General features: G+C 54.1%; 2 protein-coding genes across 2 annotated transcripts; both read right to left on the reverse strand.

The window, feature by feature from the left end:
• Nucleotides 1–146: 146 nt before the first annotated feature.
• Nucleotides 147–9,153, reverse strand: LTK (leukocyte receptor tyrosine kinase; the record flags this gene model as incomplete). Its single annotated transcript, XM_082649393.1, is given in 32 exon segments — nt 147–291; nt 293–396; nt 398–454; nt 556–575; nt 578–645; nt 721–761; nt 765–852; nt 951–1,003; nt 1,007–1,039; nt 1,043–1,052; nt 1,155–1,247; nt 1,386–1,483; nt 1,579–1,687; nt 1,689–1,767; nt 1,770–1,842; nt 1,844–1,908; nt 1,911–1,962; nt 2,099–2,189; nt 2,725–2,896; nt 3,150–3,230; nt 3,233–3,244; nt 3,671–3,823; nt 4,217–4,250; nt 4,252–4,316; nt 5,479–5,499; nt 5,502–5,634; nt 5,863–5,881; nt 5,883–5,994; nt 6,142–6,305; nt 6,905–6,968; nt 6,971–7,007; nt 9,136–9,153. Coding segments are annotated over 32 exon segments (2,364 nt in total).
• Nucleotides 9,154–9,769: 616 nt separating this feature from the next.
• Nucleotides 9,770–26,153, reverse strand: RPAP1 (RNA polymerase II associated protein 1). Its single transcript, XM_082648389.1, has 25 exons — nt 26,104–26,153; nt 24,839–25,096; nt 24,390–24,538; nt 24,018–24,107; nt 23,455–23,575; nt 22,624–22,845; nt 21,190–21,369; nt 20,061–20,176; nt 19,678–19,776; nt 18,475–18,576; nt 18,090–18,257; nt 17,653–17,835; nt 17,392–17,526; nt 17,122–17,292; nt 16,473–16,630; nt 15,879–16,037; nt 15,525–15,726; nt 14,988–15,097; nt 14,510–14,705; nt 14,163–14,315; nt 13,795–13,937; nt 12,449–13,205; nt 10,580–10,756; nt 10,384–10,443; nt 9,770–10,276 (listed from the first exon to the last, which is right to left on the reverse strand). Exons 2-25 carry the CDS (start codon nt 25,017–25,019, stop codon nt 10,127–10,129), a joined length of 4,182 nt encoding a protein of 1,393 aa, XP_082504515.1. The 5' UTR covers nt 25,020–25,096; nt 26,104–26,153; the 3' UTR covers nt 9,770–10,126.
• Between the last annotated feature and the right edge of the window lie 199 nt (nt 26,154–26,352).

Raw genomic sequence — 26,352 nt, forward strand, 5'->3', positions numbered from 1 at the left:
GGTCCCAAATATCAAAGGCTGGGAGTGGCCAGACTCTTGCCCAGGAGGCCTGAGACTGGTTTCCAGGATGGAGGGTCCATGGTGCCAGGCCAGCAGACATACAGCACAGACTGTGGAGGACAGAGGCTACTTGGAACATAAGCCACCTAGAAGCCTGGGGAGGAGTACAGGGAGGAACTGCTACCCTCAGTGCCAGAGTCCTCACCCTCAGGGCCCTTTGGGACCCAGGAACCATAGGTGGGATTCCAAAGGTTCTGAGGTTGGAGACCCCTGGATTTGGAGGGCTTGAGGCCAGGGGCCAAGGAGGTTCCCTCCCCAGCTCTTCAAGCTCCTCAAACTTGGTTCTTGGGTCTGTGGACATCTTAGGTCCCCCAAAGATAGGCTCCCCAGCCCCTTCCTCCTCCAGGATGGGTCCCAGTTCCACTGGAAGGGGTGAATTCAGCACATCAGGGTTCTGTAATGGGAGGGTAGGGGAGCAGGGGGCCACAGTGTTGTTTTATGGCTTCCCTCCTGACCCCCAAGTCCAGGGTGGTCGGGACAGGTCAGGGGGCACACCTGAGTGCGGTACTGAAGACCTCCAAGATGCTGGCAAAACTAGGGTGAAGTTCAAGGTCATGCTGCCAGCACTGGGTCATGAAATGGTACCTGGGGAGAGGCAGGAGTTCATGCCAACCCATGGCTGTGAAAGACCTCCCTCCTGAGGCAACACTCCGTACTCACACAGGCCTTGGAGAGCCCCTGAGAGGGTCCATCGAGCCCCCTCAGATGACGAAGCCCAGCACCTCCTGATCGGGGTGCCAGGAGTAGGGCACGTAGTCCAGTGAGATCTCCCAGAGCAGCACTCCAAAAGACCTGCATCCCAAGTGGGAGGAACTAAGTGAGGCCCATCAGGCACAGCTTCCCTTTCCCTCACAAGAGGTGGCCCAAGGCAGGGGAGGGCGTGTTATCACCAGGAGTCTGTCTTGGATGTGAAGATGCCCTCCAGGAAGGCCTCTGGGGGCATCTACTTGACAGGCAGCAGAGCCTGGCTCCCCTTGCGTTAATAACTGGCCCTACAGGAGGGAGGAGAGGAGTGATGAATTGTTTAAATGGCCCAAAGGTGCTGGTAAACTCCCTTGGAGCGTCAGCCTTCTCCACATCCCCAGGTCCTACACCTGTAGATAGTGCTTGCCATCCCCAAGTCCCCAGTCTTGGCCACTTGGCTGGGTCTGGTGCAACTCGGCAGGCAGTTCCTGGCAGCAATGTCCCTGCAGAGTCAGGTAAAAAATTCACTGCCAGAACTGAGAAACTCCAGCCTTGATCTTTTCTTTAAAAGTTATGTGGAAGGGCTATTCCCTGGGGAAGGAGTTGGGCTCGGGGTCCCCAGAACCAGGATCACTTCCAACCTGTGGATGAAGTGATTTTCCTCCAGGTAGTGGCAACCCTGGGCTATGTCCCAAGCCAGCTGGAGAAGGTCTTGCATGGCCAAAGGTGATGGCTGGCCCTGGGTCAGGCAGAAGGCGCATCAGACCATGCAGGTTTGGGGACACATGAACAGGGTCTTCAGAGGGGCCTGGCGGGCTGGGAGAAGGGTCTCATCAGCTGTGGCCACCTATGCCTCAGGAAACTCTTCATGTCCCCTCCAGACATCAACTCCAGCAGAACTGGGCCAGGGGCAGCCTGCATGCTGAGCCCCACGCAGCGCAGTGTCCTGATGGCTGACCTTGTTGAGCCAGTGGTGCACATATCCCATCACCAGCAGGGAGAGAAACCATGCTCTAGGCTCCACAGACTGGAGTGAACCTCTGTGTCTCTAGAATTGCTACCTCTCAGCCCCAGGGTGAAGACAGGCTGTTTGTGCAGGCAGTTCTGGGTGCCTTCCTCCCACCTTCCACGCCTGCCCCTGGCCCCAGGTGTGCCTGATGATAGTGTCTCCATGAGGAAATCCAGCTGGTCCTTTTGACAGCAGAGTTCTGGCAGAGTCTTGGGAGGAAGAGGGCAGAGCTCCTGAGCGCCCTGGACACTTCAGGAAGGCAGGTTGACCCTAGCTCCAGCCACTGTTCTTTCCTCCCTGGACCCTTCTTTCCTACTGTCAGCTGGAAGCCCCACCCCCTCTCACCTTGATAGTCACCTGCAGGGGGCTGGGGTCCCCAGGAAGGCCAATCACCAGTCCCGCATAGACCTCTCCAAAGGCACCACGGCCCAGGGCTCTGCAGGAAGACAGGTTGGAAGTGAGTGGGTGACTGGGTCTGGGGAGGGTCCTCGAGGGTCCCCCTTGTCCCCCTGATTGCCCTCCATAAGCCCAGCTGGCCCTCTCTGAGGGTCTGAGCTCTCCGCATCACGGCATGTCCCCAAGTACAAACTCTGCAAGGGTGACGGTGACTAGGCCAGAGCCAAGGCAGAAGAGGGGGCAGGTGTGGGGTAAGGGGATGGGGTGGGAGTCTGTGCTAAGGCTTCCCTTAGGTCCTTGCAGACATCCTGGGGTGGAGGCAACCCCTGCTCCAAAGGAATCATATCCTAAGGTCCCTACCATCCCAGAACTGGGGATGACAGCTGACTTTGGACAGGTTACTTTCCCTTTAGGAGCTTCTCTGACCTTCATCTTCTCTACACAAGGGGTTTGGACGAGACGTTCTCTGGGATCCATAATTTACCACAACAGGGAGCAGGATGGAGGGTGGGGATTCAGAGTGCACAGGTTCTCAGAAGGAGGGGGAGGACGCAGCTGAGCAGAGTGATATTTACTGGGAAACCTCCGTAAGCCCTGGGGGCAGAGGCCAGGACTGGGCTGGGCCAAGCCCCACCTGGAAGTAGTAGGGGTTGGGGGTTGTCCTGATGGTGGAGGTAAGCTTGCTCAGCTGGAGCTCAGGGCCTGGCAGCCTCATCCACCACAGGCCCTGCCACTTCTTATGGTTCACTGAGGGTGGGAGGAAAAACGGCACACTCTCTACCTGGCCATCAGGCCCACCCTGACTTGCCCCCTTCCCAGGACACCTCTCCAGATGCCCATTAAGATAAATGTTGTCCTTCTACTCTTAGAACCCCAGAGGAGTCCACCACAGCTCTGCTGGGAGTAGAGGTCTTGAAATCAGCCATGTCTGCCCCTGGGACCCCACAGAAGCCCATCAGTTCAGTGGAGAAATCAGCCATGCTTGCTGGATGCTCCGTACCCAGAATCTGGACCCCACACACCATAGGGAGTCTCAGTGTCAAGATCAACATCACAGCCACCATCAGAATCAAAGGGTCTGAGAGGTGGGCAGGTCTAGAGAGAAAGACACATCTCCAGTGGGAAACGCCTCTCTGTCCCTCTACCCCAAGTTTTACCCATGCCTCAAGACTCAGCTCAATTGTTAACTTTTCCATGATGCTTTCCCCACTTATCCTAAATGAATGCAGCCTTTCCCTCCTGAGAACCCCTAAAATACTTTACACCTCCCATGCCAATTGTCACTATGATATATATCTAGATATAAATGTAGATGTATATCTAGAGATAGTGATAGATAGCTCCCCTCACACACTAGACCATTAGACTATGTGCTCCTTGAAGGCAGAGATGCACCTCCAATCCCCTGCCCAACACCCAACATGGTACCTGGCACACAGCAGGCATCCTTCCCGTGCCCTACTGCCCCCACCCCAGCCCATGGCCCCAGGAGTCCAGACCTTGGACACAGGCAGGACATACCCATGCAGGTGATGTTATCTGCAGCCAGCTCCATGCCCTCTGGGCACATGCATCTGGCCAACTGGAGCTCTGCCTGCCATTGGCAGATTTTCAAAAGGCAATGACCACGATTGAGGTATAATCGAATCTCCACCTCGCCATGGCTCTCCATGACTACGAGTAAAAGAACTCATATTGCGGGGTGAGCATGGGGGGCATACCTACTTTTTCCAGCCTCATGGTTAATTTTAGCCCTGGACTTTGGAACAAGGAGCAGTGCCAGGCGTCTAGGGTGGGTGGGAGAGCTTGGGGGACTTCTGTCAAGCCTGTATGCTTCCTCTTCTGGGATCCTTGAGCTTGCAGGTAGTTGAAGAGAATTCATAGCAAGAGATATTTGACAAGCAGACCAGAATGCCTCATACTGGCATTACAACTGACAGCCTAGTTCCCAAGTATTCCTGTACTGTGCAAGAACAGGTAGTTCACAGTGCAGAGTTGGTGGCTCAGATGGGAGCGATTGAGGAAAAGGGCTAGGCTAGCTGAAAGGTGGGGGATAGGGGCCAACACCTGGCAGAGGCTGCAGGTAGAGCTCTCTGTTGGGGGTGTATGAAGGATACCCCATCTTCCCCATCAGCCCAGAGGATGTCAGCCTCTGAGGCATCGCCCCCTGGAAATTGAAAGAGAGGGTTTGGCTACAAAATGGGGGATTAAGGGGCACACAGCTGCCTCACAGCTGGGAAGCTGGCTTATTAACAGTGGGGAAGCTGGAGTCTCCCAGTGGAAACCCCAGTGTGGCCTTCTCTACACACTCACATTACAGTACAGGTGCTGCCAGCTTGCATGTGGGAGCTGAGGGGCCAGAGAAGTGGGAAAGGAGTAATCAGCTGGAATCTGAAGGCCTGGTTCACGTCGGCTGGGATGGCTCCTTGTCTGTCTGAACCTCTCTAATCTCACGTCCTCAGCTATCAAATGGAAGAGGCCCAACCCACATATTCCACTTCTGTGATAATGGAGACGATGCGTATAAAGTACTTATGAACAGTACAGCCCAGACAGACACAAAGGCTCTGTTTCTTTATAGCAGTGGTTTCCAAACTCTGGAGTGTATTAGAATCACCTAGAGGACTGACTAAAACATAGATAGTGGGACCCTCCCCTAAAGTCTCTGATTCAGTAGGTGGAAGGGGGCTGAGTATTTGCATTTCTAACAACTTCTTAGGTGGTGCTGATGCTACTGGTTCAGGGACCACATTTTGAGAACTGCTGACTTAAACTAGCCCTGCCTTTCTGCCTCCCTGCTCAGCCTGCTAACTCAGCCAGCTGTAAGTTCCTGGGATTGCTGCAGATCGAGGATGGGACTTGTGATGACAAAGGTCCTGGATGCAAAAGAAAATCGAGGGAGGCCTACCTGCACGTGTGACTTGCAACTTATCTGACCTCCTTTTCTAACAGCTGTTACTCTACCTACTCTGACCTGGAGCTAGCTCAACACCTTTCCTAACTCAACTATCTCCAGAGGGACTAGGTCTGTTCTAAGGCTCTAACCTCACTTCACTCTCGGGGCTGCCCAGGTGCCCTCCCCAAAAGTTCACCTACCCGGGTGGCCGCTGCCGTCTCCAGTGAAGCCGCCGGCTGAGGCCCAGCCAAGCGTAGCCCAGGCCTCCCTGCAGCCCTGGCCACCCTCCGCTCCCTTCCGCGGTGAGCGGCCGGCCGGCGGAGAGGGGACCCGCGACGTCCAGCCTTCCCCTCCACCTGCAGAGAGACCGCGGGATGGCCGGCCGCGGGGAGGGGGAGCACGGCTTCCTCCCCGCCGCAGCCCGCGCCCTCACCCGCCGCCCCGCCTCTCGCGCGCTTCCCGGAGCCGCCGAGCGGTTCTGCAGTTTTTCGGGGGTGGCCTGAGTCCGGCCTCGGTCCTCCCGCCTCAGGTACGCCCGACCGCCCCCTCCGGCCGCCACCAGCAGCGGCTCCAGCTCGCGTGCGCGCAGCTACGCGGCAGCGGCGTTCAGGGGCGCGCCCTCTAGCCGTCCAGCGACGACCCGAGCGCTGGGTGAGGGCCCCACCCCGGGTACTGGAGTAAGCGAAGGGGCTCCCAGTCAGGCCCAGGGCTCTGGGGACGCCAAGGAGCTCGTGTGCGTGCGCGCCCGCGGGAAGGTTTGCGACCTCAACGCTGAGCGCTGGAGGCGGGAGCAGCCCGCGCCGAGGCAAGCAAGTACCCGAAAGACGGCGGTTGCAACCCCCATCCGCTCCGACTCCTGCCCAGCTCCGCGACCCCGGAACCCCTCCGATCCCCTCCGTCGCCGCGTGCTCCTCAGCGGCCGGAGACTCTCCGAGACAGAACGAGCTGGCTCTCCTGGCTCCCCGGCGGGCGTCCGGGACCGGAATCAGCGGGGGTCCGGGACCCTCCGTTCTCAGTGCTGAGGTCTTAACCCCAGGAGCGCCCTTTCCTTCCACCCAGCCCTCGCCCTGGGGCGCTTGAGCCGTGTCCCTCTCACTGGCTCCGCTTACTTTCGGACAGGCGTCCTCTTCCTGCTGCCCTACGAGGATGTAAGGCAGCTCCCCGTGACCAAGGGGGAAAACGGCGGAGAGGAAGACTCCATGCGCCGGTGACAGGTGGTTCTTGGCACCTTTGCCGCCCGCGGCTCCATAGGCTGAGATCCTGCGGAAAGCAGGCGCTGAGTCCCCGGCCCTTGACCATCGGCCCTCGGGCCGCCCGCCTAGGGCAAAGATTGCTGACAGAGGCAGCTTCAGAAGTTCTTATCTGAAGGACTTGGAGGACGTAGTCGATTTTGAAAGAATGGGGAGACTTAGGTATGCACACCATAAAATTAGATGTTACTTTTTTTTTTTGCCGCGTCGCGCGGCTTGCAGGATCTTAGTTCCTCGATCTGGGATTGAACCCGGGCCCCCAACAATGGAAGCACAGAGTCCTAACCACTGGACCGGCAGGAAATTCCCTAGATTTTACACTTATTTCACGAGGCTTAATGGAGACGGAGGGAAGCTCAAGCCACCCTTGGTGGCTGGTTAGGGACACTCCACTTGGCAGAAACAGGCTCCTGGGTACGGCTAATTTGGTGGCGACTATTGCCACCTTTACCCGGGTTCCGCTGGAAGAAGGGACAAAGCCGCCCTGGCCGCTTGTCACTGCGGAATACTCCAAGACACAAAGTGGTGCGTACATAGCCTTGGTTCCCCTGACCACAGAACCTCAGATTCGCAGGTCACCAACCTCGTCTATTCCTGCTCCGCACTTACAGAGGCTGGCCGGCGCCCAGTGCCCACCACAACTGCACGCCTTTCAGAGGCCCAGCGGCCCCACTGTCACCACCACACTGCTGCCGGTGTAGTCCCGGCCACACTGTGTGGGCCCGCGTCAGCTGTTGGCCCTGCAGGTGGAGAACAGCCAACGCCCCTCTGGGCCTGGGAGCAGGGAGGGAGGAAAGGGTCAAGAGCACCTGCCCCAGCCTGAGGGTCTGCCGTGGTGAGTGGAGAAGGGAGGAAGGAGCTAGGAGCTCACCTGGGGGAATTAGGGGAGAGGCTGGCTCAAAGCGGCTAGGTGGTGTGTGGTGATGTCCAGGACCCAGGGGCTTGGAACCGGCCGGGGCAAGGGTGAGGAGGGGGGAAAAGGGGCCTGGGACCCCAAGCTGGAGCAGAGAATGGCACCTGAAAGGTGACAGGGCAACAGCAGGGTTGGGAGAGGGCACAGAGGTTAACGGGATGGGAGATGAAGAGAAGGCTGCCCTAGCCTCTCACAGCCACACCCCTACCCCCACCCAGTCAGGGCACACCAGCACCTGGAAGCCGCCAAAGGCAGGGCTGGGGGAGGGGGGTGGAAAGGGTCGTGGTGCCTGCTTTTGTCTCTGCAAGTTTTTCCCCTGGAGAGCCCTTCCCAGTGGATGCCTAGAGCACCAAGCTGAACTCGGTCCTTCAGGTCCCCCGTCTTTTCTCGACTTACCTTGGTGGTTCTGCCCCCAGGTGGTGCTGAGACTCTAGGGCCTGTCCCTCCTTCCGCAGCCGATATCTGGATCCTCAGATTCAGGCACCCCTGCAATTCTCTGCCTGCACTCCCCACACACTGACCCAGGAGCTTTGGCTGCAAGAGTTCGAGGCCTCTGCAGGAACCACTTGGGACCCCTTCTGTCTCGACTGTGGTCCCCAAGCCTAGGAAGCTGCCTCTAACATGATGGTTCCCTGACTGCCAAAAGGCACTTACCCACGGCTCTGAGCCACAGCAGCAGCTGGCTGAGCGGACTGGCCCACTGCAGCCAGACTTGCAGAGTCAGACCTTGCGACTTCAGCCCAGACTGCCGCTTATAGGAGTGTCCAGTCGCTCACTGGAGACCGCTGGGTCCTAAAGCCGGCCTGGCCACTCCCACCTCAGACCCCAGGATGCGAAGGATCTCAGGGTTCACCTCGTACAATTCCGTTGACTGCGTCAACTCTGTGCACAACTTCTTACTGTGATTTTGGTGATCTGATGTTAGAAGACCAGAGTGCTAGTATTAGCATCCCTAGTCAATTGGTTTTGGTGAAGAAATCACAACAGCTCTGAGACAGTTTCTCTACCACCTGCAAAACCATAGGAAGGGAAGTTTCTCTGTAAACCACAAAGCACCCGACAACTGAGGGGCCACACAGCCGTCAGGCGGTTTTGTGTCTTCCTCATTCTTTTGCTCAAAATACCAATCTTAGTGGCTGAGGCCTGCTTAATATAAAACACTGAAAAAAAGAAGTTATAGTAGTTAGCTACTTGGTAAAGTCTCTGAGTGTAGAGTGCCAGGTGTAGACACAACAGTGATTTTTTTAAGTTTGGTACCCATGCCTTATTTAACTCTCACTATGTGGTCACAGAATTTACTTTGCAAGGTCCCTGTAAATCAACAGTTCCCCAAGCGCGGTTGGTTCTGGACAGCAGCAGTACCTGGGGACTTGTTAAATGCAAATTCTTGGGTTTCACCCTAGACCTACTGAATCAGAAACACTGGTGGTAGGGCCCGGTGATCTGTTTTAATTTACTGTCCAGGGGATTTTTTTCACATAAGTTTGAGAGCTATTTTTGCAGAAACCGGAGTTGCTGAGTGAAGCGTATTGTATGATTCTGTGTTCGGCAGCTCCGTTTATGGCGAGTGGTTTCTCTACCTACTGACAGCACACGGCACTCACCCTGACCTATAAACACAATGATGGTAAGTAATTCCTCACAGCAAATGACACTGTAAGAAAGCTTAGTGTTGGAATTCAGGCAAAAGAACCTAGAAACTACCAAAAGAAAGAAAGAAACCAATGAATCAAGAGTTTACGCTTTGATCCACTCCTCCCCAGCCTTTGCCTATCACCAATAAAGTCCACAGTGGAAGGGGTGTTGTAGAACAGCACTATAGACAATGTTTTCACTCCACCTCCCCTCCCGGCCCCCGCCACAGTCCCACCACCAAATTCATACATTGAAATGGAATCCCCAAATTGAGGGTATTTGGAGGTGGGACCTTTGGGAAGTAAGTCATGACGGTTCCACCTTCATGGGTAAAATGGGATTAGTGCCCGTATAAAAAGAGGCCCCAGAGAACTCCCTTGCCTCTTCTGCCATGGGAGAGCTGCCTATGAACCAGGAAGCAGGCCTTCACCAGATACCAAATCTGCCAGCACCTTGATCTTGGACTTCCCAGTCTCTAGAACTGTGAGAAATAAATGTGTGTTGTTCAAAAGCCACCCAGCCTGTGGTATTCTGTGATAGCAGCCCAAACAGATTTAAGATAGACAGCTACTGCACCAGTCTGATTTCCGGCTTCTTCTTGTCTCATGATTGCCGTTGATGGAAATAGGGGACCATAAGGAGACAAGATGCTAACCTCATTTAGCACACCTACACTCCAAGTGGACTGATGAGAGTCCTTCTAGAAGCGCCCCCCATTCCCAAGAGTACCGCCCTGGCCTGGCTTCACTCCAGAACTGGGACCCACATTTTTGTTGTCCCAGATGTGGACTCAGTTTTCACCTCCCATTCATGATTCCTCCCCCATGTCTCTCACAGTGGTCCTGATTCCCCCAGAGATAACCCATTCCTCGATACCAATCCTGAACTAGTACATCTGAAATCAGTCCAAATCAAATTCCCAGAAGATAAAAAAATTCTTTATTTCAATGCTCAGCTCCAGTATTCATATACCCTGGCCTGAAGTGGGGAGAGGAAGAGGTGTAGTTAGTATGTCTTGTCCCCAAGAAGGGGTATATAGCTAAGTCACCCCTCACTCCCAGCACAGACCCTCAGAAGCCCCAGATCCTGAGCTCCAGATATCAGGACATAAGGGTAGGCTCACCAATCTCCAAAAAAGCTCAAAGAGCTTGCTCCTAGGAAGGCAAGCCTTCTGCTCTATTGTTTCCTGCACACTCTTAGGACACAAAGCCCTTCTCTCTGGCCAGGCATCTGTTGGTGAACCCCAGGAGAATGTATCCATCTCTTCCTCTGCAGCAGCTATACTAGGTCTCTGAAACCCCATTTTGGAGCACCCCTGAGATCAGTTTCTGGAGGTACTGCTGACGCAGAGGGGGCAACTGGGGATACAGCTCAAAACCCTCTGGAAGGGCAGAATTAGGAAGTTTATAGTGGAGAAGGTGCTGCCGAAGACCCTGCAAAGAAGGAAGAAACTTTATGAAGTGGGTAGTGAGATCCTGTTGAGATCTCTGTTCCTCAAGACCCTCCATTCTCCCACCCTCCAAGATGTGCCCCGCCCTACCTCATCTGCCAGCAGCCAAGTTTTCTGCAACATGCTCCTGCGGGCAGCCTTTACCTCATCCTAGAGGCAGAAGAGGGAGAGGTGGCACCAGGCCACAGGCCTATCACTCACCTGGCCTGGACCTCACCTCCTCCCCAGCTGGCTCAGTTCAACTGCAGGTTCCTTCCCTCCCTCTGGAGATGGGGACGTAACTTACCAAGCTCTTTGGGTCCTGGCAGAAGATGAAGCTGTTGACATGAGCCACGGCCACAGCATAGAGCACAGGGCACCAGTGTGATTGGAGCGCACCAGTAACCAGAGCCCGGAAGTAGAGCTGAAGGAGGGCCAGGTTGTCTTCAGGAGGCGCTGTGTAGCTCTCCAGGGACACAGGCAACTGTGACAGGGGAAATGAGACAAGCTGAGGGTCAGGGTGGAATGTGTATCACTGGACAACAGGGTGGATGGTTGATGGTCACATGAAACAAACCACAAGGGCAGAGATCCGGTCCTAAACAGACATCCATCACAAGGATCAAGGTTAAAGACTAAAGAGCTCAAAAGCAGCGGAAACTGGGAAACTGAGAAGCAGCTATGAATTTCTACTGCTACTACTACTTGCTTAATCTACTTAAAACTTTCAAAATGTCATGTTCAGCTGCTCAATTCTATTAGCAAACCTTTCAAAAGTTAATGTTCTTTGGAATAGTAATTGTTTCTAAAAAATTATTCTTAATTCTACGCAGAAATGATTATGAGTTTATGTCCAATGGTGTTTATCACAGTGTTACTTAAAATAGCAAAAAATCAGAAACAACTTTCATGCCCACTAAGGGGTTCTGATAAAATAAACTGGGACACACTTGCACGATGGATTATGATATAATAATAAAAACGTTGATTTCTTAGATTATTTAATGATGTGAGAAATGCTTACTACCTAACATTCAATGAAGAAAACATTATGCAATGATCCCAATTTTATAAAAATATATATGCACAGGGACTTCCCTGGTGATCCAGTGGTTAAGACTTGCACTCCCAATGCAGTGGGCACGGGTTTGATCTCTGGTCAGGGAACTAAGATCCCACATGCTGCGAGGTGCAGCCAAAAAAAAAAAGACTGAAAAAAGGTAAATCAAAATAATTACTACTGGGCAGTGGGATTATGGATAACCGTAAAGTTCTTTTTTTCCCTTAATCTATTCTTTTTCTGGCCACACCACGTGGCATGTGGGATCTTAGTTCCCTGACCAGGGATTGAACCCGGGCCCTTGGCAGTGAGAGCATGGAGTCCTAACCTCTGGAACCCCAGGGAATTCCCTGTAATGTTCTTTTTAATTCTTAAAACTATTTTATATTTTATTTTTATTTTTTTATACAAAATATACATTTATATCTTACATACATATATTAAAATGTTTGTATTTCAAGCTTACCAAAATAAGTTATAATGAAAATAAAAAAACAAATCTTAAAAAAATTAGTAACTCTTTACAGCTTACAAGTTTAACTCCTTAACCTGTTATCTGAGGCCCTCTAAGACTTTATTAGCTTTGTTTCCAACAAGTTCCCAAGCTGGTATCTGTCATAGACTCCTTCCTCTTCCCATCTTGTCAATTCCTTCCTGCCTCTGAGCTTTTGCTTATGCTGTTCCACTAGGCACATTCTATCTTTCTCCTTAACAGTCCAAATTCTACCCAATTTTCCATGCCCAGATCAATCCCCACTTCTTCCACAAAGGCTTCTCCTTGTGGGAAGCCCACTTTGATCTTTCCCTTCTCTGAATCCTGACTTAACACCTAGAATCTGAATACCTGAGAACTATGTTGGTTTTAGTACATCTCTTACCTAGACTGTAGCACCTCATGAGCAAGCAGCCGTGCCTTTTTAATAATAAGTACCTACTGTACCTACTGTACGCCAGACACCACAGTAAACCCTTTTCATGTATTCTCTTAATCTCCTCAAAGCCTCCAAGAGGTAAGATAAGGAACCTGAGGTCTACCAAGGCTCCCTGCGGCTCAGGACTGCCTCCAAGGCCCAGGACAGGATGTCCATGGTGGGCCCTGCTGGGCTGAGAAAGTACCTGGGTCAGAGGCAGGCCCAGAGCTCGCAAGGCTCCCACGTGCTCCCCAAAGAGGGCAAGGCGCAAGGTGACGCTGAACCGACGCTGCAGGGGGAGGAGAACCAGGGCCCCAAAGAGGTGGTCCCCAAAAGACACAGCCTCAAAATGCTCCAGGAAGTTGGCATAGAGATCCGGGAAAGACGTCAGGCCAGGAAGTGGGCAATCCAGGTTGAGGTTTGGTAGGACTTCAGGCTGGCAGAGCCGGGCCAGGAGGGCTGCCACCAGACGTTGTATTGGGGTCTCCCGGAACAATTCACTGTCCACCAAGAACACACACATGAGCCGTGCCAGGCGGGCAGCAGGAGGCACAGCCCGGAGGGCCTGGGGGCGCCAGCTCTCCAGGACTAGCACCCACTGCAGGGCCCGCATGGCTGTGCCCACAGTGTCAGCAGGAGGAAGCCCCGAGGGGCTGTCTGAGGCCCGGTGGTAGAGTTGAATCAATGGCAGGAAAGGCCAGTCAGTGGGCAGCAGAGGCTCCTTAGCCACAGGGAGCAGCAGGGCTGGGACTTGCTGGAGCTCCCCTCGGTGCAAGGCTTGAGAGGCTAGCAGGCTGGCTCGGGCCAGTGAGCAGTGGGTCAGGTAGCAGCTGCGGATGCTGGGGAGGTCCTGGCAGGCCTGAGCTAGTAGAGTCCCTCGCCCACACCCAAGGTCCCCGCCGCTCCCTAAGGACAGCCGGTCAGAGAAGTCAGCTGCCTCCGGACCCCCTGATGCTCTTTCCCTGTAACAGAACCCAAAAGCCAAAAATGAGGGCTAGAACCCACAAGGCCATGCCAGCTCTCCAGGGTTTCCCAGAGGCTCCTAGGTCCAATCCCCCTCCTCCCTGTTCCCCTAATAACCTTCCATGTAGTGTGTATAGCAGTTAAGAGGATGCGCACTAGAGCCAGTTACCTAGGTGCAAGTTTACAGAACTTCTCTGTGCCTCAGTTTCCTCAGAGTAAAGTGGGGATAATAATGATAATAATACACACTCTCATGGTACAGGTAAAACAATTAAAATAGAGACAAACGGTTAAGGGAGTACCGGACAAGGAGTAAGCACTGGGTAACACTTAGCTATTATAAGCGTACAGCTAGTTTAGAACCATTTTTCAGCCATACAGTCACAGAAGTCTCATAATAATACTCTAGCATATTATCCTCATCCTCACTTTACTAATGAGGAAATGGAAACTCAGACAGGTTAAGCGTAATCCATGGAAGAAAGAGAAAGAAACCCAGGTCTCCTGGCCCCAAATTCAGGGCTGCTCTGTCAACCACCACAGCAGCCTCTCAAAGCGCTCAGTTGATGCCACCAACCCTGGACTTACGGGAGGAACTCCAGCCGGAACACACAGCTCAGCAGTAGCTCATGGGCGAGGTGCTCGCTTCCGGGCAGCAGCCGGCTCAGCAGGGCCAAGGCCATGCCGTGATAGAGGGCAGCACTGGTGGCTGACACTGGCTGGAGTGTTGCCTGTGGACAGAAAAGGGGGGAAGGGGGAGGAGTAGGCAGAGGCGGTGAGGGGGGACAAAGTAAAGAGAAGTGAGGAAGAGAATATATGCTGATGGGCACAGGGCCTGGGCATGTCTGCAGGCAAGTAGAACTGCACGGCTTGCCAAAAGCAGCACAAGCTCCAGAGAAGCAGGATGGGGATAATGAGGGGGCGGGGACAGAGGGATGGGGGTTGGGGGCACCCACCGCTCTCTGGGCCAGGGTGAGTGCCAGGTGCTGCAGGTGGTACTCATGGCGCAGGGCCCACGCGGAGAAGGGTGTGAGGTGTGGAGCAGCCACAGGAGCCACACACTGGAGGAAGTAGTTCTGCAGTCCTGGGGCAGCCAATACGGCAGCCAGCTGAGGAAAGCAAGCTTCAGATTCACAAGGTGACTTTGATGCCCTCTAGGGCTCCCCAGCTGCCCCTTCCCCAGCTGAACTCAGAGAAATGGGTGCTGGCAGAAGACGCCTCTCTTCCCCAAGGGGCGCCCTTCCCCTTTCTGACTCCTGCCATCTTGGTCCCCTGCCCCCCTAACCAGGCGCCCAGCGCTCACCTGGCCACACAGCCCCTTGTGGATCCAGCCCAGGGTGTTGAAAAGAGAGAGGAGGGCTGTGAGGAACGGGAAGGGGGAGGCTGAGCCAGCCAGACTAAGAGGAGGGTGGCCTCCTGCACAGCCCAGTGACACGAGGCTGGGGAGAGCTTCAGGGGCCGGAGCACAGGACTGTGGGTTGCAGAGAGGGGAGCAGCACCTGGAAGCAGAATGGAGACACTGAGGGGGGCTCTGGCCTGATATGTGCCGGGCTGGAAACAGCTGCTTGGTCTGCAACCAAGGCTAGCGGAAACGTGGCCGTGCAGACAGTGCCCACGTTCCCTGGAGCCCCCAGTCGCTGCCTGCTAGGGATTCAGGTTTCCCTCAGGCTGGGGGGTTCCACCTGGGATGGACCAGGGAGCCAGGCATAGGAGCCCCACAAGGAGCGAAACTGCCGCCTCCCCGCCCCACCCCCGGCTTCACAACCGCACACAGTACACACCCCAGCGAATCCCACAGTCTGCCCAGAGCGGGCTGGCTCAGCAGGGGCAGCAGCAGCTCCTCCGACAGGCGCTCCATGTCCTGAAGCCAATCCCCTGGGCACAAGCCTGGCTGGAAGACCAAGACACTCACTGAGCTGATGGCCCAGGAGCCCCATTCTCCTGGACCCCGTGTACCCAGGCCAAGCCCATGATTCCGAGTGGCCAAGAGTCAGTGTTTAGAAGCTTCTGCCTTCTGCCCCTTCTAGAGGCAGAGGAGACCCTGAGGTTGCCCTGGCACCCACTGTCTAGGGTCTTGAGAGAGCATAAAGGCTCCAGGGAGGCCAAGTTGCTGTTTGGGGTTCTACGGTCCCTACCAACACGACTCCTTGGAAGCTCCACTGGACATGGAGGTGGAAAGAGGAAGAAAGGTAGGAGGGAAAAGGTGGAAATGGGGAGGCAGGGACGGAGAGGTGGAGACAGAGGGAGAACGAGGGTGGAATGCTAAGATGAAGGCAGGGCACCCAGGGCAGCGTGGAAGGCAGGCAGGCAACACTCACCTGCTGGCTCCAGGCCTGGTAGTAAGCGTCCAGGAAGAGCAGGCAGGCAGTGGGCACTGGGCCAAGGGCACTCCACGTCTCAGGTGTGGGCAGCAACTTCAAGGTCTGTCTTAGACAAGGCTCCACGAGAGGCTGGAGCCCAGACACCTGCGTCCAAGTGATTGAGGAAGGAGTGGACGACACACTGGCCTCAGCAGAGTCACTACAGGAGAGCCACAAGGGGCCACCGTGAGGATCTGGCTGCCTGGACTCCCCTTGAAGCTCTGGCCGCCCTCTCCCTGTGGAGGAGCACTCCCACCGGTCCCAGAGCTCCCGACAGGATGTCACCGCCAGCGGCTCAGGGCTACAGCCTACCTTCTGGGCTCAGGGGTGGTGCTACCGGCGGCTAGGGTCAGCTGGGTGAGGACGGTGAGCAGTGAGGCTGCCCTCTGCAGAGCCAGGGGCTGCGGGGAGGGGCTGCTGAGCTCCTTCGGCACAGCCTGCAGGGCTCGAATCAGCACAGGGTACAGCTCCCTGGTGAGTGGGGAGAAGGACCACCCTTCAGTGTGAGAAGGGAGATGGAAACAGAAGACACAAAGCAAGGCCCGGCCCCGGGCATCTGCAGTCTGGCTGAGGAGGAGCAGGAGGGAGGCCAGGGCTGCGGACTCTGGGACGGTTTCAAGAAGGAAGGCTGGGGGCTGAAGGGAAGGAGGTAGCCCCTCAAGGCTTCCACCACAAGAGGGAATTTAAATCTGATTTCACCAAGATACCAAGCTGGGGTGCACAGAATGTGGTTAACCCAGCTTTGTTCCACTCTCCCCCGGCTAGTCCTGACTCCCAAATTTTCTTCCTTTCTCCCAGAATCACCTCTTTCTCATACTCAGCCTCCCTCCGAGCTTGAACCTTGATCAAGGCCAGAGTGCAGAGCTGGAGGGGTCTGTGAGGGAGCCTACCCTTGTCTCTCCTCACCTGTAAAGGTCACCTCCCTGGCCGTAGGAGGCTGCCACGGCCCACAGACGGAAGGCCTCAGTGCTCAATGTCTCGGCTTCCTCTGGGGGCAAGGCCAGATCCTGGGGAGCCTCAGCTATGAAGCGGCACAGGCGACTCCGGAGATCAAAGCCACTCAGCTGGGGTTGGGCAGAGAGTCTGGGGATCAGGATCAGCTGGGAGCCTGAAGTTCCAGGCCTCAGGTTCTCTCACTACAGAGACTGGCTCAACTCATCCCTGTTGCGGTCCCTCTGGTGCCAGAGGGTCATGGTTCTGGGCTAGGGTGAAACTATCCCATCCATCCCTCCCTTCTTCTCTCCTTCCATCCTTCTTTTTAGCAAGCACTTGCTGGGCACCTTGGCTATGCCTATTTGTATGTGGCCCTTCTGGCCTGGGTCCAGGGAACAGGGAACCTTCCCTTCCCATAATGAGAGCAGAGCAGGCCTACAGGATACGCTTGGCTCCAGGTCACTAGGTTCCTGCCTGGGGGTTTCTGTTCTATTTCTAGGCAACTGGAACAGATACGAAGAGAAAGATGGCATGACTGGGCCACCCAGAGTGCAGGGGCTATGCTTAGCCCCCAGCCCAGCCCTGTCTCAAGCCGCCATCCCTTGCCCTGTGTTCTGCTTACCAGCCGGGCAGCAATATTCCTACCAGCTGAGGCCAGGACACGAAGAAGTTTCATGGCAGGAGCACAGGGCACTCTGTGTAGACTGAGGATAGGCTTCACCCCCATAGGGGACCAGCTGGTGGGCAGGAACTCTTGAATCACAGTCTCTATCAGCCGAGGGCACTCCAGGACCTGTGCAGGCCAGGATGAAAAGGGAGGTAAGGAGGCTGAGGGTCAAGACCAGGCCTGGCTAGGCTCTTTGCCCAGTCCCTGCCTCCTTCTCTTTCTCACCCTTGTGGCTGACTCCAGGGAATGCCGGGCCAGGCGGATGAGCACAGCCAGGATGTCAAGGACCGCAGAAGGTCCTGGGCAGGTCACCTCCAGCAAGTAGCGTAGCCGAGGCAGCAGGTTGGTAGCCAGGAGCCCCTGAGGATCAGAGACACAAACCCACTACCAAATGCAACTGGACCCTAGGCCTTGATGACCCCTCCTGCCCAACATGTGCCAGCCCCAGAGGTCATGGGACAAGTGCAGCTGCCCCAGCACTTTTACCTTGATGACATCATGTCGGGCCAGGTCAGATGGAGGCCGGTTTCCTTCCTCCGGGCTCTTCCTTTTTGCCTTTTCTGCTGGGGGCTCTTCATCCTCATCCTCGTCCTCCTTGTCCTCCTGGCTGGGCATCAGAGGGAACACCAAAGCTCCATGGTACCAAGAGAAGGTGCTATCAAGGAGCTCCTGCCAGAGGAAAGAGTGTGAAGGTGGGAAGAGGAAGAAGGCATCAGGCCAGAAAGCGGGTCCAGAAGTAGAGGGCAAAAGCCACGCACAAAGGACAGAGAGGCAAGGCTCCTAGGCTTTGGGGCCTTTAGAAGGTAGTGACACAGCCACCCCACTCTGTGCTCTGCCTGGCAAAGCATCATCAACGAGGGCAGCCCCAGCAGGAGGCGTAGGGACCCTAATGCCTTGAAGCCTCATTCCTATGCCTGTTGTACCTCATCTCCAGGAGCCACCAGCAGAGCCCGAAGAGCCCGGATAGCAGCTGCGATGACCCCATCCACTCTGTCATCCAGAGAGAAGCGCAGCAGGAAGAGGAAACCAGCATCCAAAAGGAGGCGCAAGACACTGCCCACTAGCCGGTCCCCAAACTCGCCAGCCTGGGCCTTGAGGGCAGGAGGATAAAACATTGCTGAATACGCTGAAGTTACAGTCTCTGTCCTAAACCCTTTACTTGTCCAGCTAGGACCCTGGGTTTATCCTGTTCTCAGTGTGACCCACACACAGCTGGTGTATGGGCCAGTGAGTCAGAGGGAAACAGGCAGGAGGTGGGAAAGTCTAAGGGGAGGGGGGCGGGCAGGATGAGGCCAACAGTCCACTCACCCTGCCGATGACCTGGGCCAACACATGCAGCGCTAGTGCTCTCTGCTGGGACACCTGGCTGCGTGTCAGGTGGAACAGCTCCTGAAGGGAGTACCCTGCTCTCTGGAACAGGGACAAGAAGTCAGAAGGAGCCAAGACACAGGACAGCACCCACCAACAAATACATGGCAACCCCTATCTGCCATGCACTGAGTCAGGTGCCAAGGTGAAGACAAAGAAAAGTAAGTGATGTCTCTTGCCTCTGCTCTCCGTGGACCCTCAAACTGGTAAAGAAAATAAGACTGGCGTACAAGTAACCATAGCATAAGGCAGTTTGGGAGGAATGTAGTAATCGGTGTTTAATTTGCAACCAGAGAACAGGAGACAGAGAGAAGGGGCACCTGGAAAAGTGCTGTGGTCTCAGTGGGTGGGTAGAGCTCTGATGGCCTGGCATGGAGCAGAGGGGAAAGGCGTTCCCTGGAGTGGGCTTCAGGAACTGAGCCCTGGAGGTCCTTGAGCACAGCGGGTACGTGGGGAGGAGGCAACAGAATGTGCAGCAGAAGTGAGGGACGCAGAGCTGTGGGGTCAGCAGGGACAGATGGTGGAAGGCTGTTCTGTTGTGCTGAGGAGCCAAGACCTTATTCTGGGAGAATTCCCTGAGCGAGGAAACTTTCTGAGGCAAGGGACAGCCTGAGCTGGGCCAGGGGAAATCACTACGGCAGACCCGTTGGGGAGCAAGCGAACGGCAAGACGGAATGAGTGGAACATGGTGACTGAACAGACCAGAGGGATCAAGGCTCTGATAGAGGAAGCACTGTAGGGAGGTGACAAACAGAATTGGCAAGTTCTGGCGACTGACTGGAATGTGAGGGAACAAGGAGAAAGATTTCAAGCCTAAGAACTGAAAGGACAGGGACTTCCCTGGTGGTCCAATGGTTAAGACTCTGCACTCCCAATGCAGGGGGCCCGGGTTCGATCCCTGGTCAGGGAACTAGATCCCCCATGCGGCAATGAAGATCCCACATGCCACAAGGAAGACCGGTGTAGCCAAACAAATAAACTAATAAATAAATATTTTTAAAAAAACCTGAAAAGACAGTAAGGCCGTGAACTGGAATAGGGTGCACAGAAGGGCCAAGGCAGCTGAGCAGCAGTCCTTCTCCACATGGTTGTTAAAAGCACTTGCTGAGAGCTGCCCAGTACTCCCTGGACCCCACGCCTCACCTCCGCCTCCTCTCCATGGTGGTGTAGGCCCAGATGGGTGGGAAGGTCCACGCTGGGGGCCAGCAGCTCTCCCTGAAGACTGAATCGGGCCTGCATCCTCTAATGGGTACAGAAAGAGAACTATGGGCTGGGGGCACCAGCAACTTCCCCACAGCCATTCCTCACCTGTAATCCCAGGCCTCTCAGGACGTAGGGCCTGACTACCTCTGACCAGAAGTGGGGCTCCTCTGGCCTTAGAGACCAGGCAGGAAGAGGGGGGTGAGCACTAGGAGAGATGTTTCTCCAGCTTGGGGGAAGAGAAAAGCCTAAGTTCTGGGTGCAAGACAGCAGCCCCACTCACTGCCACCCCACCTTGCCCTTGTAGGCCAGCTGGCTCTCCTCACCTCCTGAGTCTCCTGCCGTCGGAGTGGAGGCAGGTCTCGGGTCCAGTGGAGCTTCTCCAGCTCAACGGTGTCCATGTGCAGCCATTCTTTCTGGGGAGTCACGGGCAGTGCCAGAGCTGGGGAGATGGAAGCAGAGTAGTATTCCCTAAGGGGCTCAGCTCACTGATCCACTGGGGTCCCAGCCATCATCCAGAAGCTGCCACATCCACCTCTGCCCAAGGGTCTGGCAGCCTCTGCCTAGAGCTCTGACTAATGGCACAGCCCAGGGGCTGGAATGCCTGATATGGCAGAACACACCCCGTCCTGGGCTCTAGCCCCTTTCTGACCCCAAAGATTTGTTGGGAGAGGAAAGAGGAAGCGGAGGAGATAAGGAAGAGAAGAGAGAGGAAGCAGAGGAGGAAGGCAGGACCACATACAGCAGGGAAACCACAGTTCTCCACTCTCTAGTACCGACCTTCTAAAGGAGCAGGGGAGTGGAGACAATGAGGAGGGGGCAGCTATACTTCAGCAGAGCAAGATACAGAAACACACACCTGCAATATCCTCCTCCTTCCTCACCCCCACCACCCCCATCCAACCTGCTCAACTGGCCTAGAGTTCATCCAGGGGCAGGAGGTTCCTGGCTCTCCTAATTCAATTCTTCTTTTGTTAATCACTAATAAAATCATCCAGTTCCTGGAAGATGAGTGCTCCCACTGGCCTCTCTGCTTCAGGTCTGGCATGTTCACAAGACCTACGTCAGACCCTTCCTCTCCCACCACCCTGCCATTATCCTCCCAACACTGAGAGCAGAGGCAGAAAGAACTGTGGGATGGATGGAGCCAGAGCTGGGGCAGCTACTGCAAAGGCAGGGGGCAGATGGTCTGGAGGGGGAGGGGGCCATTCAGCCATCACATTGTGCTGTTTCTTACCAGGGAAGGGAGAGAAGGAGCAGTAACAGGACAAGAAAACAGGAAGCACATGCAGGAAGAATATATGCATCAGCAAATGAAGATTGACTTCAAGCCAATAATGAAGATTAACGTTAGATGTTCAAGGACAGAGAAGATTCTCTTCCCATCTGCCAGGCCTAGGAGAAGGAATACTTCCCTCTACTTTTATTCCCCAGAAGTCCCCTCCTCCTCCAAACCTGGGGCTCCTGGCTCCAGCTTATCTTCCTGCCTGGGCTCACTGGCAGAAGTTGGCATGATGGGCTCCTCTCCAGTGACCTCAGCAGAGTGACCTCCTGGCCTCTGCTCCCCCGTGGCCTTCTCTTCTGCCTGCTCACAGGTGCGGCTGTGAGATCTCAAGAAGGCAACCAAGCTGGGATCTAGAAGAGAGCATAGAGGGGAGAATGGGTGGGGGCAGATCCTCCCCAGCCTCCATACACCTGAAGTCTGCTTAATACTGCCTGTCTGTGGGCGCCAAGGCCAAGACAAGCCACTTCCCAGCCCTGGCCTAAGCCCTGGGGCTCTCTTGTAGCCTCGATGACCCATATCTGTCACTGGGACCTGCCTGCCCGCCTATCCCTCCACCCTTCACAGTCCCCTGGTCCAGGCCAGTCTGCCCATCCCTGTGCTTGGCTTCAGGTCAGAGGCCCAAAGTAAGTGGCTGTGGAATAAATGAATCAATGTTGACGAGGGCCAAAAAGAAGGCATTTAGGGGAATAGTTTCTCACTTTCAACTATTTTATTTATTTATTTATGCACAAATATTCACTAAAAACCTAATATATGGGGACTTCCCTGGTGGTGCAGTGGTTAAAACTCTACCTGCCAATGCAGGGGACACAGTTTCAAGCCCTGGTCTGGGAAGATCCCACATGCTGCGGAGCAACTAAGCCCGTGTGCCACAACTACTGAGCCTGCGCTCTAGAGCCCACAAGCCACAACTACTGAGCCCGTGTGCCACAACTACTGAAACCTGCGCGCCTAGAGCCCATGCTCTGCAACAAGAGAAGCCGCTGCAATAAGAAGCCCGCACACCACAACAAAGAGTGGTGCCCCGCCTTGCTGCAACTAGAGAAAGCCCGTGTGCAACAATGAAGACCCAGAGCAGCAAAAAAAAAAAAAGAAAACAAAACTAATATATGGTATGCTCTATATAAGTGCTAGATACATAGTTTGGAACAGATTGACTTGGCACTATTGTTTTGGTGAACAGAAACTAGGAGGGAGGTGTAGTATAGCACAGCATCACATAATAGAGTACCCTGTAGTTGTACTAGAGTACAGCCAAAATAGTGTATACTACACTACAGTAGTACAGTATACATGGTATAATGGTTAAGAACACAGCCCACGAGACCAGGTAGAACTGGGTTTATATCTCATTGGTGTTCATTAACAGGATGTGGTACCAGGCTGTGTGACCTGAGGGAGAATTTCTTAGTTTTGAGCCTCAGTTTTTTTTGTTTTTATCTTTTCATAAATAAATGAGGTTAGTACCTCCGACCTCACAGGAACAGTTTGAGGACAAAATGAAATGTGTTAAAGTACTCTGCCTGGCACTCACAGTGAGCCTTCCTCAATAAATGACAGTCCCTTCCTAGCCCGGTCTTGGCAGGAAAGGCTGGTACCCGTACCAAGCTGAGCCAGTAACCGCTGCTGTTCCTGCAGGATCTCCTCCGGAGCCATGGCTTGCAGTCTCACTACGTTCTCTTCATGGATGGTCTGGGCTTCCTGCTCAGCCTCCTGGCTTTTGAGCCCCTTCCCTGTAACCAGATGGGGTCCCTGGAAGCTGTAGCTGTTCCATGGAAGCTGGCTGCCCTGCTCCCTAGGTGTGAGTGCCTCACAGGTTGCAGCACCTGGAAGAAGGATACGATCAGTTTCATTGCCTCACCCCAACTGGGCCTTCTGTCCCTCTTCTCTAATCCCATTAGCTCTGGAGACAGATGGAAGCCCCAGAGTTTTCCCAGGCAAAGAGTGGAGACCCCCCTGGGTTTGGCACAAGACTCCAGGGCATCCTGGGGCTGGGTTGGGGTGATGACCTCTCTACTCATTTTTCCCCTTGGACTTAGAAGTTTCCCTCAGAAACATCCCACTTTCTGACTCTTCTCTTGGATGTCTAGGCAGCCGTCTGCCTCCAGGGGCCTGCCCCCAGCTCTTCTGCTAGTAATTTGCACCATTAAAAGAATCTTGGCCTACGTCTTTATTTTACAGTCTCTACCAGACACTTCTATCCCCTTCCTTTCTCCTACAGTCAAGTAATGCCCTGCCTTCTCCCTGCACCTAAGACCCAGATGTGGACCCAAGCTGCCCAAACTCAATAGTCTAAGTGGAGATATCGGATGGCTCCTCTTTAGATGGCCCAAATGCACTTCAGATTTGAGGCAGGGAAGATGTATATCCAAAGATGACTCTACAAATGTGTATTACAAAAAGGCTGAGCCCAAACCTCTTCAAACCCTGCTCACCCTCTGGTGGGTGCAAGGTAGATGCAACTTCTCCAACTGGTGGGACCTTGGCTTCAGATGCTCTCCTTGCTGCAATTTCCTGGGCAAAGATACTTCTCTTACCAGATGTTGCTGGCTTCGCCTATGGGGCAAAAAGAAAACCCAGGTGACTGATGCTCATTACCCCATTCTCTTCTCAACCTCTTTATACAAAGGTCGCTGGAACAAAGAGAGATACAAGAGACTTAATCTCCAAGGGTCACAACCCTAGTCCTCAGAGAAAGCAGGGCTCTACAGAAGCATAGGTTTTGAAGTCTGACAGACTTGGGTTGGATTTCTGGCTCTTCTATCTATTAGATGTGTGGTGTTGCAAAAGTTATCAGTTTCCTTATCTGAAAAATAGAGATAATAATACCTATATTACATGGCTGTTATAAGGATCAAATGAAGTAATGCATATAAAGTGCTTAGTGTGGTGCTGTTTTAACAATGGAATTGCTTATCATTATTAAGATTATCTACCTGGGGAATATGTACTATGATGCTCACAAGACTGTCCTCCATGTGAGGTCACGGCTGCCTACCTGTCTCCCCTGTGAGCGATGGAATACAGGAGGGAAAGCAACGCCACAGGGCACAGGCAGATTCACAGCCACTGAACTTGTATCTCGTTCCTGCAGCAACAAAGTACAAAGCAGTGAAGATACAGAGATTTCCCCAGGCTGGACCCTATCCTACTAGCCTCAGTTCTATATGACTAGAACCTCACCCTAAGGAGTCATGAACCCATCTTGCTTCTTAAGTCATAGTGATTCTAAACCAGCCCCCAACCTGACTGCACGGGGATAAAGTCCCATCTTTCTGAATCACTCTCTGCTCAATAAGGCTCACCACCCACACGCAACATCCTTTCTGCCCTTGGATGCCTTGCCCCACTCAACCAGGGTGAGACGCACAATAATCTTAGTCAAGACAGCAGTGATGTGCTTATCATGCCTGTTCAGCCTCTCTTCAGGGTCCTCATGTTCAGGCAGGGGATGGCCGGGGCTGGGCCTGGCTCTCTTTGGGGGAGCAGGAACCAAAGCTGGGGGCAAATCTGGGAGATCTGAGAAAGAAAAAAACCCAGATGTGAGGTTACTCATATCTTCCCAGGAAGAGACTGAGGGCTAGGGGAAAGCCAAAGAAAGAAGGGCAGCTGCTGTGCAGCACTGGCTCAAGCTGTGTCACCTTGGGCAAGGTATTTAACCTCTTTGAGCCTCCGTTTCTTCATATGTAAAATGGGGCTGCAGCAACAGAGGTTACACAGTTCTGAAATAATGATGGGGAATCCAGTCACATCAGGAAGAGGGAGAGACCCTGAAGTTGTACCGCTCTCCTTTTCAACCTCATACCCACAGCCACTCACTGTCCAGCATCACCACATCCCGATGATCCTGCAGTGGAGGCCTGTCCGGGTTAGCATCACCACCACTCCTACTTCCTTTCTTCACCAGTTGTACTGCTGGGGCTGCACCAGCTGCAAGAAACTGACTCTGGAAGCGCAGCAGGTCCACCTCGGACTCCCCTGGCTTTGGTCTCGACAGCATCTTGACACTCCAGCTGCCTCCCTTGTGGGACTCTTTCCAGCACTGCTTCAGTGTAGGGAATTCACTCTCATTCACTCCTAGAAGCAGTAAAGATGTTGGGCCCTCTGCAACTGAACTCTGATTCTCTTTATTTATTTATTTATTTTTTGAAGTACGCGGGCCTCTCACTGTTGTGGCGTCTCCCGTTGCGGAGCACAGGCTCCGGACGCACAGGCTCAGTGGCCATGGCTCACGGGCCCAGCCGCTCCGCGGCATGTGGGATCCTCCCGGACCGGGGCACGAACCCGTGTCCCCTGCATCGGCAGGCGGACTCTCAACCACTGCGCCACCAGGGAAGCCCTCTGATTCTCTTTTTTGTGCATCAGAAAAGGCTCCTTTTCCCTGGGTTCGGTGGACTCATTCCTCCCCATTCATACCTTATTGCCATTCCCTCCTTACTTAGCTCTCCCTGATGTCAATAGCCCAGCAACAATATTTACTGCCATCTTAGATTGTTTACAATCTGTGGATGATAAAAACTTTCAAGAACAACCATAGGGGACCTAAGGAAAATGTCATTAGGAGCCAGGCGGATAAATGTGTCATACCGGGGAGTGGTGATTCGGTATCATACTGGTGGGAACATGCCTGGCCGAAAAGTATTCAAATTATTAAAAACCTTGGGCTATAAAAGATCAATATATAAAAATCATTTGTATTTCTATACAGTATTACAGAACAATCAGAAAACGAAATTAAGAAAACAATTCTATTTACAATAGCATCGAAAAGAATAAAATACTTAGGAATAAATTTCACCAAAGCAGTTCAAGACATATTCTGTCGGGCCCCACAACGGCCCCTAGGGCTCTACGGTCGCGGGCGCTCCTGGGCCACCCGCGTCAACAAAGAAAAATCACGGAGTCTTAGCCTATGCTGCCCGCGGACGGAGGGCCGTTCCCAGGATCTCCGCACCGACGAGGCCGCGGCCGCTCCTGGCCAGATCAAAGACACTGGGGCAGACACCGACAAAGAACTGGATACCCTGTACCAGAGCCCTCCGCCGGGATCTCCTGTAGTCCGTCCCGCTAGCCCAGCCACCTACTTGGCCTTGTACCACCTGGACGCCGCCATCTTGCCCAGCTGGGGCCGGGCTTCCGCCGCCACCAGTTCTGAGCTTCCGCCCCGCAGCCCGGCCCCGCCTCTTCAGGTCCTGGCTCCGCCCACTCCTGGGTGGGGTTTGCCCTTTTGGTGTTCAGGAGTCGTGAGCCTGAAGGTATTACGCTTGCTGCGTCCCACCGCAGCGCGGAAGCTCTGGGCGGACACTCTGTACACATACAACACCCGTGACAGA

The sequence above is a fragment of the Grampus griseus genome (genome assembly GCF_964374135.1).
Source record: "Grampus griseus genome assembly, chromosome: 2".
Lineage (NCBI taxonomy): Eukaryota > Metazoa > Chordata > Mammalia > Artiodactyla > Delphinidae > Grampus > Grampus griseus.